The sequence below is a fragment of the Dicentrarchus labrax genome, unplaced genomic scaffold (assembly GCF_905237075.1).
Source record: "Dicentrarchus labrax unplaced genomic scaffold, dlabrax2021, whole genome shotgun sequence".
Taxonomy (NCBI): domain Eukaryota; kingdom Metazoa; phylum Chordata; class Actinopteri; family Moronidae; genus Dicentrarchus; species Dicentrarchus labrax.
Window position 1 is genome coordinate 19387336 of NW_026136705.1, and position 12837 is coordinate 19400172.

Genomic DNA, 12837 nt, shown 5'->3' on the forward strand with positions numbered 1-12837 from the left:
ACCCTGTCTCCGGTTCACCACGTTTCTTCCTTGGACCACTTATGATAGGTACTGACCTCAGCAGACTGGGAACACTCCACAAGAACTACAGGTTTGGAGATGCTCTGTCGTCTAGCCATCACAATTTGATTGTGATGTGTGGTTTTGTTTTCTACCTCATGGTGTGAGTGAGGTGTGCTTGTTGGGTTTTGTTTTGTCTGTCTGTCTGCTTGTTCCCTTCCCCCCCTTGCCCTCTCTCTGTCTCCACTCACCTGCTGGTCATCCACAATCAAGCACACCTGCCTTCAATCAAGACTGCACCTCACCACTGTAAGAAGCCTGGCTGACATCCAGTCCCTGCCGGCTTGTTGCACCACACACAGTGTGTTGTGTGCCCCGCGTCAGCTCTTCTGAACAAGTTAGCCAGTGTAGTCTTTAGATTGCCAGCCTGCTTGCCAAACAATTTCCTCTGCCACCAGATTTGCCTGGCTGCCAGCTCTCAATTTAATTCAATTTTATTTGTATGGCGCCAATTCATAACCGAAGTTATCTCAGGACACTTTTCAAATAGAGCAGGTCTAGGCCGTATACCTAATAAAATTATCTACAGAGACACAACAGTTCCCCCATAAAGTTTTTGTTTATTACAACCAGTTTTAGCTTTTGGATTGAGCCTCTAAATCTGCCAACAAGATTTAGCATTCATAGGCAGAGATCTGTAACCACTCCAGCCAAAATAGTCAAACCGTGACAGAATTTCATCATCACAAACAATTTCACAGAAAACAGTACTGAAATGCTGAGGGAGGATGTTTCTCTGCATCAATCACTGCATTGTGGACAGTAAAAGCTTTTGATGCTCCATAGGCTTCAAATAGAAAGCTGTATCGTAGAATCATATAAGCAGATTGCATTGAATGAGTTTTTCTGATGCAATAGACTCAAGGGATCAGACATTAACCTTATTTGACATAAACACACGTGGACTGCAAAAATGTTAAAGCTTGTCAGAGCTTCACTGTCAGACAGACAGCAAGGGGGAAGAGCTCACCTCCGTCTACATAACAGGTGATATGCAGTACTGTTCTCTACATTACAGGGCAGTAAAATCTTGACAGAAATCTTCAAATGGAGTTTTTCAACTCTGCTCTTGGGAAAAACATCACTTTTGTGCGTCCTGCTTATTTCATAATAAGTGGGTTTATTGGCATACCTAATATCAAGTTTTACTATGTCTTTCTCTTTTTTGTTTACATTGTTTCAGTGCTGGGAAACACAATTGTGATGGCTGTAATATGCTTGGATCGTAATCTGAGAACTCCAAAATATATTGCAGTTTTTAATTTAGCATTTGTGGATCTGTTTGGTAACTCTGCTCTGGTGCCGAAGCTTCTTGACATCTTCCTGTTTAACCATCGTTACATCCCCTACAACGACTGCTTGGCGTTCCTTTTTTTCTGCTACACCTGCCTTTCAATGCAGGCTCTTAATCTGGTTGCACTCTCCTATGACAGACTGGTGGCTATCATCTTCCCATTGCATTATCAAGTGAAGATGACCCACAGGTTCATGCTGTCGCTGATTGCCGCTTTCTGGGTCTTTGTTATAATTGCTGTGCTTATTGCAATTGGCCTTCTTACAAGACTTTCCTTCTGTGAGTCTGTGGTTATTAACAGCTATTTCTGTGACCATGGTCAGATATACAGACTTTCCTGCAATGACAGAACTCCAAACTCTGTCATTGGTAAGTTGTTATCAGCTCTTATTCTTTGGTTTCCACTAATATTTATCTTGTTAAGTTATTCATACATTGGCTTTGCACTGTCTAAAGTAGCGACAGTTCAGGAAAGAGTGAAGGCCTTTAAAACCTGCACAGGTCATCTTTCATTAGTGGCAATTTATTTCCTACCAACATTAATCACATTTACTATGGGTGCAAATACACATCCAAATGCCAGAATCATAAACTTGTCTCTGACCTCCGTTTTTCCTCCCATGTTGAACCCAATCATTTATGTTCTGCAGACACAAGAAATCAAAGAATCTATAAAAAGGTTATTTAAAATCCAACAATCCAAAATTACGGTGAAGAAAGTAATCATGAAATGACTGTGTATATTTTTGGCCTGTTTAGGACATGATGTACATTACAGTTTGTCAGAGTAAAATCAATAAAACAACAGTTAACTATTTTAAAGATAGCTAAACATGGTAAAAACTACAATCTACAGTGTGACATTCAATGATGTAGAACCTACCAATGTTAAGACTTTTATTCTGCTAGTTGGTATAATTTGTTTTTACGTGCTTGTAAGACAACTGCAAGGATATACTACAAAAAAATTGTTTCAGCATATGTTGTCTATGTATTATCTGAATTTGTCTTTTTTCATCTTAAGGTGCAAAATTAAAAACATACAAAAATCATATTCTTTGTATTTCCAAAATCAATGATCAAATGTTTTTCTGTTTCTGTTAATTTATGATCATGGATACCTCATAGTTTAATTTAAAACTAAACTAACTTGAGCTGTCTTGTTGCCTTGTCTACTTGTCTTTTATGAATTAATTTACAATGTTTTCTAACATACATATATAATATGCAGTACATTATTACAGAACATGCCCATCGAGAGCAATGGCTTGATCCTGGAGCATAGCTCTTATCCCAGCTCTCTTTCCACTCATCCTGGGGCGATTCAGTTCATGCAGGAGGACTTCTGTTCCTAATAATTCCTGTTTGAAGCCACATGACAGTTGTAAGTGAGAGTTTGTCCATCTCTTAAAAAATAACACATTTTGGTGATTTTTTTCATTAAAAAAAGATGTAAATACGGAGGGTAAGGAGCATAAAACACAATATTTGCAGCAAAGATTCAGGCATCGTTTCATTTTATTTCATAAACTGAACAAAAAATAGAGATAGAAAATAATAAATAGAAATAAAACAAAAACATCATTGTGGCATGTGCAAAAGTTGGGGCAACCTACACTGTCAGTTCTTAGTAATCTTAGTAATGCACAGCTCTTTTAAGATCTACCCACAGATTTTCAATGATATTTAAGTCAGGGGCCTTTGAGGACCATTCCAAAGCCTTTGAATCTGTTGAGGTAGTCCTTAGTAGATTAAGAATCATTATCCTGTTGTAAAAGCCATCCTCCTTTCAGCTCCAGCTTTTTTACATACTGTGTGATGTTTGCTTCCAGAATTTACTTGTATTTAGTCGAATCCATTCTTCCCTCTACCCGGAGCTGGTCCTCCCTGCACGCACACTACACAAGCTGCGTAGGGCCCTCCAAATTTGCAAGGGCCCCACCTCCCCCCTCCATGTCAAAATGGGTGACAATGTTTACAACTTTGATGAGAGGATGAACGGACTATCCATCAGAAAAAGAGGGGGAAAAAAACACATAATGAGAGTGAATTGTGATAAGAGGAATCAGGTAAAGTTGTGTTTATATCAGTAAATAACAGTAATGTTAAGTTGATGTGCAGTTTGCCGCATCTCTCTCTATTCTGTCTCACTAACAGTATTATGTCTTTTAATGATGCCTCAATAATGAGTTGAAGATCAGGACTTGTGGATTTGAATGAGTTTATTTGCAAATAAGCTGAAGAAAACAGTACAACTCTGGTATTTATACACACAGACAACTGGTGTAATAGTCCATCACTCTTTCCTGTTATGTACATGTCAGTGGGTTTCAGTTATGTAAACAATCCCTTGGGTCAACATGAACCCACCTGGCATGAACAAAACAGAGCAGTGCAGTTCTTGGTCTGTCTGTGTGTTTCAGGGCTATTCTGTGACTTTGTGCCTGTCAAACATGAGAGTGAAATTCAATATTTTTATGTTTGATAAACACCAACAGGCATCAGTGTTTATAAGCTGCAGCTCGGGAAAAGATAAAAGTAGTTTGCGTGCGTACGTTCATATGTGCGTGCACGACCTGAAACTTCCCGGCAGCAGCAACCGCTGTGGGCACCAGTCCAGACAATATATGGGCAGGTGGCACTTCTCACAGACGCACATCATTTTTAAACAAGATAATGATTATCTAGTCCGTCAGTCATGGTTTAGTCACAACTCTATAATGCCAGATAGGAAACAATGAATTGACATTGACTGAATATTGAATTTAAAATGTTGATTAGCTGGACATAATGGATCAGATCTCTCTGTAAAAGGTAACCATTGAGTATTCAGTCAAGCTATAGTAAAAACAATATTTTATATTTTAAAGTGTATAAAAGGAAATCTGGGTGAGGCAGATTGAATGGGCTTGATGCAGCTGTTTTGAGACATAAAGGCCTATGGTCACATTGTAAGCTAATTGTATAATATTGTGAGCACTGGGCTTATTGCGAGGCAGCAAAGCCAAATCTCAGTTTTTAGTTTTTATTATTTTATATTGAACTATTATTATACTTTTTATTTATTATTATGACTTTACTCTGAAGACATTTAAGGTTTTTGTCATATGCCCAAACGTCTACTCTTTTAGAATGTATCTAGCGAAAGTTAAGAACAGTGAAGTAAGTTATTTATTTTGCCATCAACCCACACAGAGGCTGCATGTGTGCCCACGACTGCCTACACAACAAGATAACAACCTGTGTACCAACTAAAGTCTGCCGGTCAGACTAGTCACCAAAACAAATGAGAGAAATAGTCCAATCGCCTGGCAACTACATGTCTTTTCAGGGAAGGCCATTGAAAATATTTTTTGTGATGCAATAAACTCCAGGGATTGGACATTATCCTTATTTAACATACCTATAGATATAGGACTGAAAAACAAAAGAGCTTGTAAGAGCTTCATCATGGAACAGACAGCAGGAGACAATAACTCATCTCCATCTACTTAACAGAACACAGTAGTGACATGCACTACTGTTCTCTACATAACAGCCTGTGCTTCGGACAGTGAAAGCTCGATATAAATCTTACAATGGACTTTTTCAACTCTGCTCTTGGGAAAAACATCACTTTTGTGCGTCCTGCTTATTTCATAATAAGTGGTTTATCTGGAATCCCTAATATTAAGTATTACTATGTCTTTCTCTTTTTTGTTTACATTGTTTCAGTGCTGGGAAACACAATTGTGATGGCTGTAATATGCTTGGATCATAATCTGAGAACTCCAAAATATATTGCAGTTTTTAATTTAGCATTTGTGGATCTGTTTGGTAACTCTGCTCTGGTGCCAAAGCTTCTTGACATCTTCCTATTTAACCATCGTTACATCCCCTACAACGACTGCTTGGCGTTCCTTTTTTTCTGCTTCACCTGCCTTTCAATGCAGGCTCTTAATCTGGTTGCACTCTCCTATGACAGACTGATAGCTATCATCTTCCCATTGCATTATCAAGTGAAGATGACCCACAGGTTCATGCTGTCTCTGATTGCCTCTTTCTGGATATTGGTTATAATTGCTGTGCTTATTGCAGTTGGCCTTCTTACAAGACTTTCCTTCTGTAAGTCTGTGGTTATTAACAGTTATTTCTGTGACCATGGCCAGATATATCGACTGGCTTGCAATGACTATACACCCAGCTTTGTCATTAGTGTTTTGTTACCATTTGTTATTCTTTGGCTCCCTCTGATATTTATCTTGTTTAGTTACCTATATATTGGCTTTGCACTGTCTAAAGTAGCGACAGTTCAGGAAAGAGTCAAGGCCTTTAAAACCTGCACAGGTCATCTTTCATTAGTGGCAATTTATTTTCTCCCAATATTAATCACATTCACCTTGATGGGAAATATACATCCAAATGCCAGAATCATTAACTTGTCTCTGACCTCTGTTTTTCCTCCCATGTTGAACCCAATTATTTATGTTCTGCAGACACAAGAAATCAAAGAATCTATAAAAAAGTTATTTAAAATCAGAGTGCAATCCAAAATTACAACAAAAAAGTAACCGTAATGGTAGCATTTGTTGATGTTTTGGGCCTTTTGTTTTTTGACATTGTTTTCATTACAGTAAGATGGCCATGATGAATACTAGATTTGTCTGAAAATGTATGTATTATTTATCAAATAACAGTTTTTAAAGAACAATCACTGAAATGAAAACCATTTGTAAATATAGCATAATACAATTATAACTACCATGTATACTTCTCTTACAGTGCATGAACTGATGTAGAGTAATAATAGTGCTTGTGTGAGAACCGCAAGAACAAGGAAAGCAACTGATAGTGTTTTTTATAGGAATGTTTGTATCCATACAACAAAGTTATCAATATATAGGTTTCTTATTCGTTTTCAAGGTTATCCACAAAACCATTGCCACTATCCAGTAAAGTCCTTACAGAAACCCCACATGCAAAATATGTTACGTTTTAGGGAAATTACAAAGGGAACATAAATATAAATAAAAAAAGTGCAGTGACTGCATTTTTCTTCTTTTTATGTGCTGGCAGTTATTCAAAAACAAAGTGTCTGATTTATAGTCTATACATTTGAATCATTTGTAATTGAGATAGGGTATACAATTAGAAAAGCAATCTATTCAGAAGTTGTTCTGAGATAGTGACAGCCTGAATTATGAAAGCAGATGTGACGGTTGGTGCAAAATCAAAAACTCACAGATAAATGTATTATTTAGTTTTTTTTAAATTTGTAATAAAAAAAAACCAAAATAAGTAATTATGATCAAACAATGTATGTTTCTGCATATGATAACTAGATGGAGTATACAATACTGTGTATCTGGAGTTTATTTTGAATACATTTTTGATGAAAAATCTAAAGCATATAAAGAAGCTACATTGATTTATTGTGATCAAATGTTGTGGTGTTGTCTTGTTGTCCTGCCGGCAAAGGGGTTTGTAAATATTGTATATTTGTATATAGTTTGTTTATAACACGGGTGTGGGCTCATCGAGTTGTGTATATGATTAGAGCAACAGTGATAGTTTTGTGAGTCTGTGACTGCTCAGCTTCTTCGTGAGGTGTCTTACAGAGTCCCTGTACATATGGAATATGTAGCTGGGTGGAGAGATAGTTTCGATAGTGATGAGTGAAGAGATCTCTACTGCTCCTTTTTTTTTTTTTTTATAGAGGAGAGAGAATCTCTCCAAGGTGAGGTCCTTTTTTTTTTTTAGCTTTACCTGCCTTTCAATGCAGGCACTTAATCTGGTTGCACTCTCCTATGACAGACTGATAGTTATCATCTTCCCACTGCATTACCAAGTGAAGATGACCAACAGGTTCATGCTGTCTCTGATTGCCTCTTTCTGGGTCTTTGCAATTACTGTTGTACTTATTGCAGTTGGCATTCTTTCAAGACTTTCCTTCTGTAAGTCTGTTCACAAAAGAAGCGTGGCGTATTATACCAGAGGACACATTACAACAGAAGAATAGATTTCAATTTAGCTTCTATAGTAAGCCAAGATAATGGTTTATGTATCTCACACACATTAACACGAAAAGAACAATGAAGAACTAATCTGGCAGCTCTGTTCTGAGCTATTTGCTTTTGGATGTTTCTCAGCAGAGCTTAACCAGATGACTAGGCAATACTCCAGGTATGAAAGAACAAGTGACCAAACAACATCATTCATAACAGAAGGTGAAACATATGCAGAACATTTCCTTGTAGAAATAGCAATGCCCTTTCCCATCATAGAGACAATATGATCAATCTGGCCGGACCAAGACAGTAAATTATCTTATCTAATCTAATCTAATGCCCAGTAATTTGGTTTGTGACCTGCTCAACAAATATCCCATCTATAGAGAAGTGGAGTGCGGTAGTTTGGTCAATGTTCAGTACCAATTTGTTCATTTTCACCCATTTAGTTATTGCATCCAACTCAACAAGTAGATTCTCTCTCAGTTCCACAAATGTGGGTGATGCACAGAACAAAGTTGAATCATCAGCATACATCACTACATCAGCATTTTTAACAATATATGGAAGGTCGTTTATAAAAAATTTAAATAAACGGGGCCCTATGCAACTCCCTTGTGGAACACGGCAAGATACCTTTTTGCTGTTAGAGACACTGTCATTAAGAAACACTTGCTGTGTTACCTAAGAGATAACTCTTCATCCAAGCAAGAGCTAAAAGTGAAAAACCATAACATTTAGGCTTGGCAATAAGAATGCTGTGGCCAATGACATCAAAAGTTGCAGTTAAATCCAAGGGCACAGCCCTTGAAACTAGTTTTCTGTCATCCATATATGTTAACCATTGATCAGTCATGTGTACTAATTCATTGCTCGTAGAGTGAGCTGGTCTGAAAGCATGCTGTGCTTTTTGTGTGTGTATGCTTACATTTTAAAGGATTACCACAGCAAAATTGCAAGAAAGTTTTGACATGTTTATATTGCTCCTGTGTCAACTCAACCAGATGGGCACCAATGTCCATCAAGCAACATGCCAGTTCGCTAAATCTCTCTCCACTTTAGACAATATGAAGTCACTGCATACAAACGTAGAGCAGCTTGGTTGTCAGTTGTGTGATAGGAAAACCAATGGGTACCTGACCCAGTACATGATTCTGACATAGATTATAAATTACATAATTGCAGTCATTAATAATAATGAGTGGCTTACTGCAGACACGGGAACAGACATGAGTCTTATATGACAGAAATAAAGAGGATTGCTTCTTTTAGTAGCCACTCATGGCAAGACAGTTAAACCTGGACATACAGTAGCTCTGTCACCAGAAAGAGAGAGAAGAGCTCATCTCCATCTACAAAGGACAACACAGTCCTGGTGCTGATGCACAGAAGAGCAACTTACATCATTGTGCTCTTACAATGGACCTTTTCAACTCAGCTCTTGGGAAAAACATCACTTTCGTGCATCCTGCCTATTTTGTATTTCCCAAATGTAAATTATTACTATGTCTATTTATTTGCATTCTTTCAGTGCTGGGAAACATAATTGTGATGGCTGTAATATACTTGGATAGTAATCTGAGACTCCAAAATGTATTGCAGTTTTTAATTTAGGAACTGTGGACCTGTTTGGTAACTCTGCTCTGGTGCAAGCTCTTGACATTCTTTAACCATCGCCCCCTACTGTTGCGTTTTTTGTCACCTGCCTTTATGCACTCTGTTGGCTGTGCTATCATCTCCCCATTGCATTATCAAGTGAAGGTGACCAACGGGTTCATGCTGTCTCTGATTGCCGCTTTCTGGGTATTTGTTATAATTGCTGTGTTTATTGCAGTTGGCCCTCTTACAAGACTTTCAACAAGTAATTATGATCAAACAATGTATGTTCCTGCATATGATAACTAGATGGAGTAAACATTACTGTGTATGTGGAGTTTATTTTGAATACTTTTTGATAAAAAATCTAAAGCATATGAAGAAGCTACATTGATTTACTGTGATCAAATGTTGATGATCAAATGCTGTTTCTTAGTGTCACAGTTAAACATTCTTACTATATCCAGAACATGTAGCGTCATGCTTCACATTAAACCTCTTCAGCCATTCAAGGGTGTACTGATTTTCTTTTTGTGAAGAATGTTGTTGTGCAGCAGCTACAGGAGCTGAGCTGTTCTTTTTGTGCCTGCATGTTTTAAATTTTTAGGATGTTAAAGGATTAAAACAGTAAAATTGCAAAAATGTTTTGACATGTTTATTTAGATTGAGGTTTTTATTATGAAATAACTGAAGTTAGATTTAGGTTACCGGATGTGAAGTCCTGTGTCGTTTTAGTATGTAATTGCAGAATGCTTTAACACATGTTTTGGTTGTTTATGAAGAAAAACATTTTGGATGTACTATAACTATAAGTCCAAGTTTATTTGTCATTGCAGCCATGAAAGGTACAGCCAAATGAATGGTCACATATTTATTTACTGCCTCCTCTCAAAATACCTGTCGAAAATATTGCAATTAAACAGAACACTTGATTAGTCACTCACTGAAATACAACACAAATATAAAAAAATAGTTATAGGTGCTTTATAGATAGACATAAATAGATTGTAAATTACATGATTGCACTCAGTATGATTGAAATGGGTTTGTTTGATGATGAGTGGCTTACCTACAACAGACCCAGGGGAACAGACATGTGTCTAATGCGACAGAAATGCAGAGGACGAGGGCTTCTCTTGGTACCCACCCCTGTGAAGAGCTCTGTCACCAGACAGAGAGAGAAGAGCTCATCTCCATCTACAAAAGACACACAGTCCTGGTGCTGATGCACAGAAGGGGACACTTCTCTACTTAAATCATTGTGTTCTTACAATGGACCTTTTCAACTCAGCTCTTGGGAAAAACATCACTTTTGTGCGTCCTGCTTATTTTATAATAAGTGGTTTATCTGGAATTCCAAATATAAATTATTACTATGTCTTTCTCTTTTTTATTTACATTGTTTCAGTGCTGGGAAACACAATTGTGATGGCTGTAATTTGCTTGGATCATAATCTGAGAACTCCCAAATTTATTGCAGTTTTTAATTTAGCATTTGTTGACCTGTTTGGTAACACTGCTCTGGTGCCGAAGCTTCTTGACATCTTCCTGTTTAACCATCGTTACATCGCCTACAACAACTGCTTGACGTTCCTTTTTTTCTGCTACACCTGCCTTTCAATGCAGTCATTTAATCTAGTTGCACTTTCCTATGACAGACTGGTGGCTATCATCTTCCCATTGCATTATCAAGTGAAGATGACTCACAGGTTTATGTTTTCTTTGATTGCCTCTTTCTGGGTATTTGTTATAATTGCTGTGCTTATTGCAGTTGGCCTTATTACAAGACTTTCCTTTTGTGAGTCTGTGGTTATTAACAGCTATTTCTGTGACCATGGCCAGATATACAGACTTGCCTGTAATGACCATTACCCAAATTATGTCCTTAGTTGTTTGTACCCAGTTCTTATTTTTTGGCTTCCACTCCTTTTTATCTTGTTAAGTTACCTATATATTGGCTGTACTTTGGCTAAAGTGGCCACAGTTCAACAAGGACTCAAGGCCTTTAAAACGTGCATAGGACATCTCTCACTGGTGGCAATCTATTTCATCCCACTATTAATCACATTTACCTTGATGGAAAATATACATCCTAATGCCAGAATCATAAACTTGTCTTTGACCTCAGTCTTTCCTCCCATGTTGAACCCAATCATTTATGTTCTGCAGACACAAGAAATCAAAGAATCTATAAAAAAGTTGTTTAAAATCAGAGTGCAATCCAAAATTACAACAACAATGTGATAATTAGTCTTTGCTTTTAAAATTCAGGTCTATGAATCAAGTAGATATTTTGCAACAAGTCTTGAAATAAAACACTCTTCTTAAAGATAACACCACACAATATTCCTACAGTGTGAGCCCACTAGTTTCTGCCTGTGTGATAAAAGCTGCACCTATGATGTGATTTCAGCAGTTGATAATGTTTTCATAGGAATGTTTAAAGACTTTATTATCTAAATTTATTTAGATTTATGTTTTACTAGTCAACATAATCCATAAAAAAATGTGTGTGCTTTACAAGAATTATAGTAGAAAAAAAGTTGAAAGAATATATAAATATTTGAAAAAAATAACTGAATATAGTTTACTTATTCTTGTCTTTATATGCTGGCAGTTATTTAAAAGCAAAATGTTTAATTTGTTCTTTGTACAATTTATTTTTATTTCTGAAAGGGGTCATAGAATAAAACAGTAGCCTACACTGGAATTGTTCTTCAGAATAACATCATTTTGTGAGCAGATAAAGAAAAAAAAGTGCTGTATGTTTTTCTTCTTCAAGCAATACTTGAGCAAATAAGTTATTGTTACCAATTTCTATCTTTTCTCTGTATGCATGATACTGTGTCCAGTCTACTGTGTATCTGGAAGTTAATTTCATATCTTTGGTTAAAAATCTAAAACCTTATAAAGAAGCTGAATTGTGTATTTGTAAAACAATGATAACTTGGCTATTGTCTCATGTGTTTTGGTGTTTGTGTGCATCATGATTTAGTGTTTTTTCTACATCTAGAAAAATGTTTTACTTTTTTTAAATTACATATAATAAAACAAGACCAGGAATAGCCATTCTAGTGGTTCTGTGACACTATACTCAGGCACAACGTCGCTTTGAGCGGTATGCTGAAGTTTCCCAGCGGTCAACCTATAGCACAGCTGAGGCTTATGGGAATACCATTAGTGGCACTAGATGAAAAGTCAGGGGTGGCCATAGTTATTATTGTCCATAAGCTTTGTGGCTAAGTACAGCCTGACAGGGCTGCTATGGCTTTACAGTCTTACTCTTGTTACAATGCAATTTTAATCAAGTTCAAATGTATTTGTCATTGCAATTATGAAAAAAATAGCAGCGATTTTCATTCATTGTCTTCTCTTACAATAACTATACAAAATATATTTCACTGAAATATAATAACAAGTACCACAGAGTGCGTTATAGGTGCTCTATACATTTGTGTTAAGTAAGATTGATTAAAATGGATTTGTCTGATGATGAGTAACTTACATACAACATACACAGGGGAACAGGCATTGACCCTTATTTGACAGAAATAAAGAGGACTGCTTCTCTTAGTAGCCACTCCTGTCGAGACAGTTAAACCTGGACAGAGCTCTGTCACCAGAGAAAGAGGGAGAGAATAGCTCATCTCTATCTAGAGAAGACAACACAGTTCTGTGTATAAATCACTGCACTTTTGACAGTTTCATAATGGAGTTACTACAGTAGCTACTGTCATGGCAACAACCTTGTGTTCTATCCGAATCAAGCTTTATTGGCCAAGCATGTGAACACATACAAGGGATTTATCTGTCTTTTTTTTCTCTCAGTTAACCTTAATACTAATAGCCACACAGCAGAACAAGAACAGCAAGGTTGACCACTGAGCAGCCTTAGGAGTG

The 12837-nt window shown here is 36.9% G+C and overlaps 3 protein-coding genes across 3 annotated transcripts; all 3 read left to right on the plus strand.

Moving 5' to 3' along the window:
- Positions 1-993: 993 nt before the first annotated feature.
- Positions 994-2406, plus strand: LOC127363814 (olfactory receptor 1-like). Its single transcript, XM_051400743.1, has 2 exons — positions 994-1047; positions 1244-2406. Exon 2 carries the CDS (start codon positions 1264-1266, stop codon positions 2086-2088), a length of 825 nt encoding a protein of 274 aa, XP_051256703.1. The 5' UTR covers positions 994-1047; positions 1244-1263; the 3' UTR covers positions 2089-2406.
- A 2383-nt stretch (positions 2407-4789) lies between these two features.
- Positions 4790-6400, plus strand: LOC127363811 (olfactory receptor 6C4-like). Its single transcript, XM_051400738.1, has one exon. It carries the CDS (start codon positions 4933-4935, stop codon positions 5902-5904), a length of 972 nt encoding a protein of 323 aa, XP_051256698.1. The 5' UTR covers positions 4790-4932; the 3' UTR covers positions 5905-6400.
- Positions 6401-10094: 3694 nt separating this feature from the next.
- On the plus strand, positions 10095-12006 carry LOC127363817 (olfactory receptor 1361-like). Its single transcript, XM_051400747.1, has one exon. It carries the CDS (start codon positions 10210-10212, stop codon positions 11179-11181), a length of 972 nt encoding a protein of 323 aa, XP_051256707.1. The 5' UTR covers positions 10095-10209; the 3' UTR covers positions 11182-12006.
- The last annotated feature ends 831 nt before the right edge of the window (positions 12007-12837 follow it).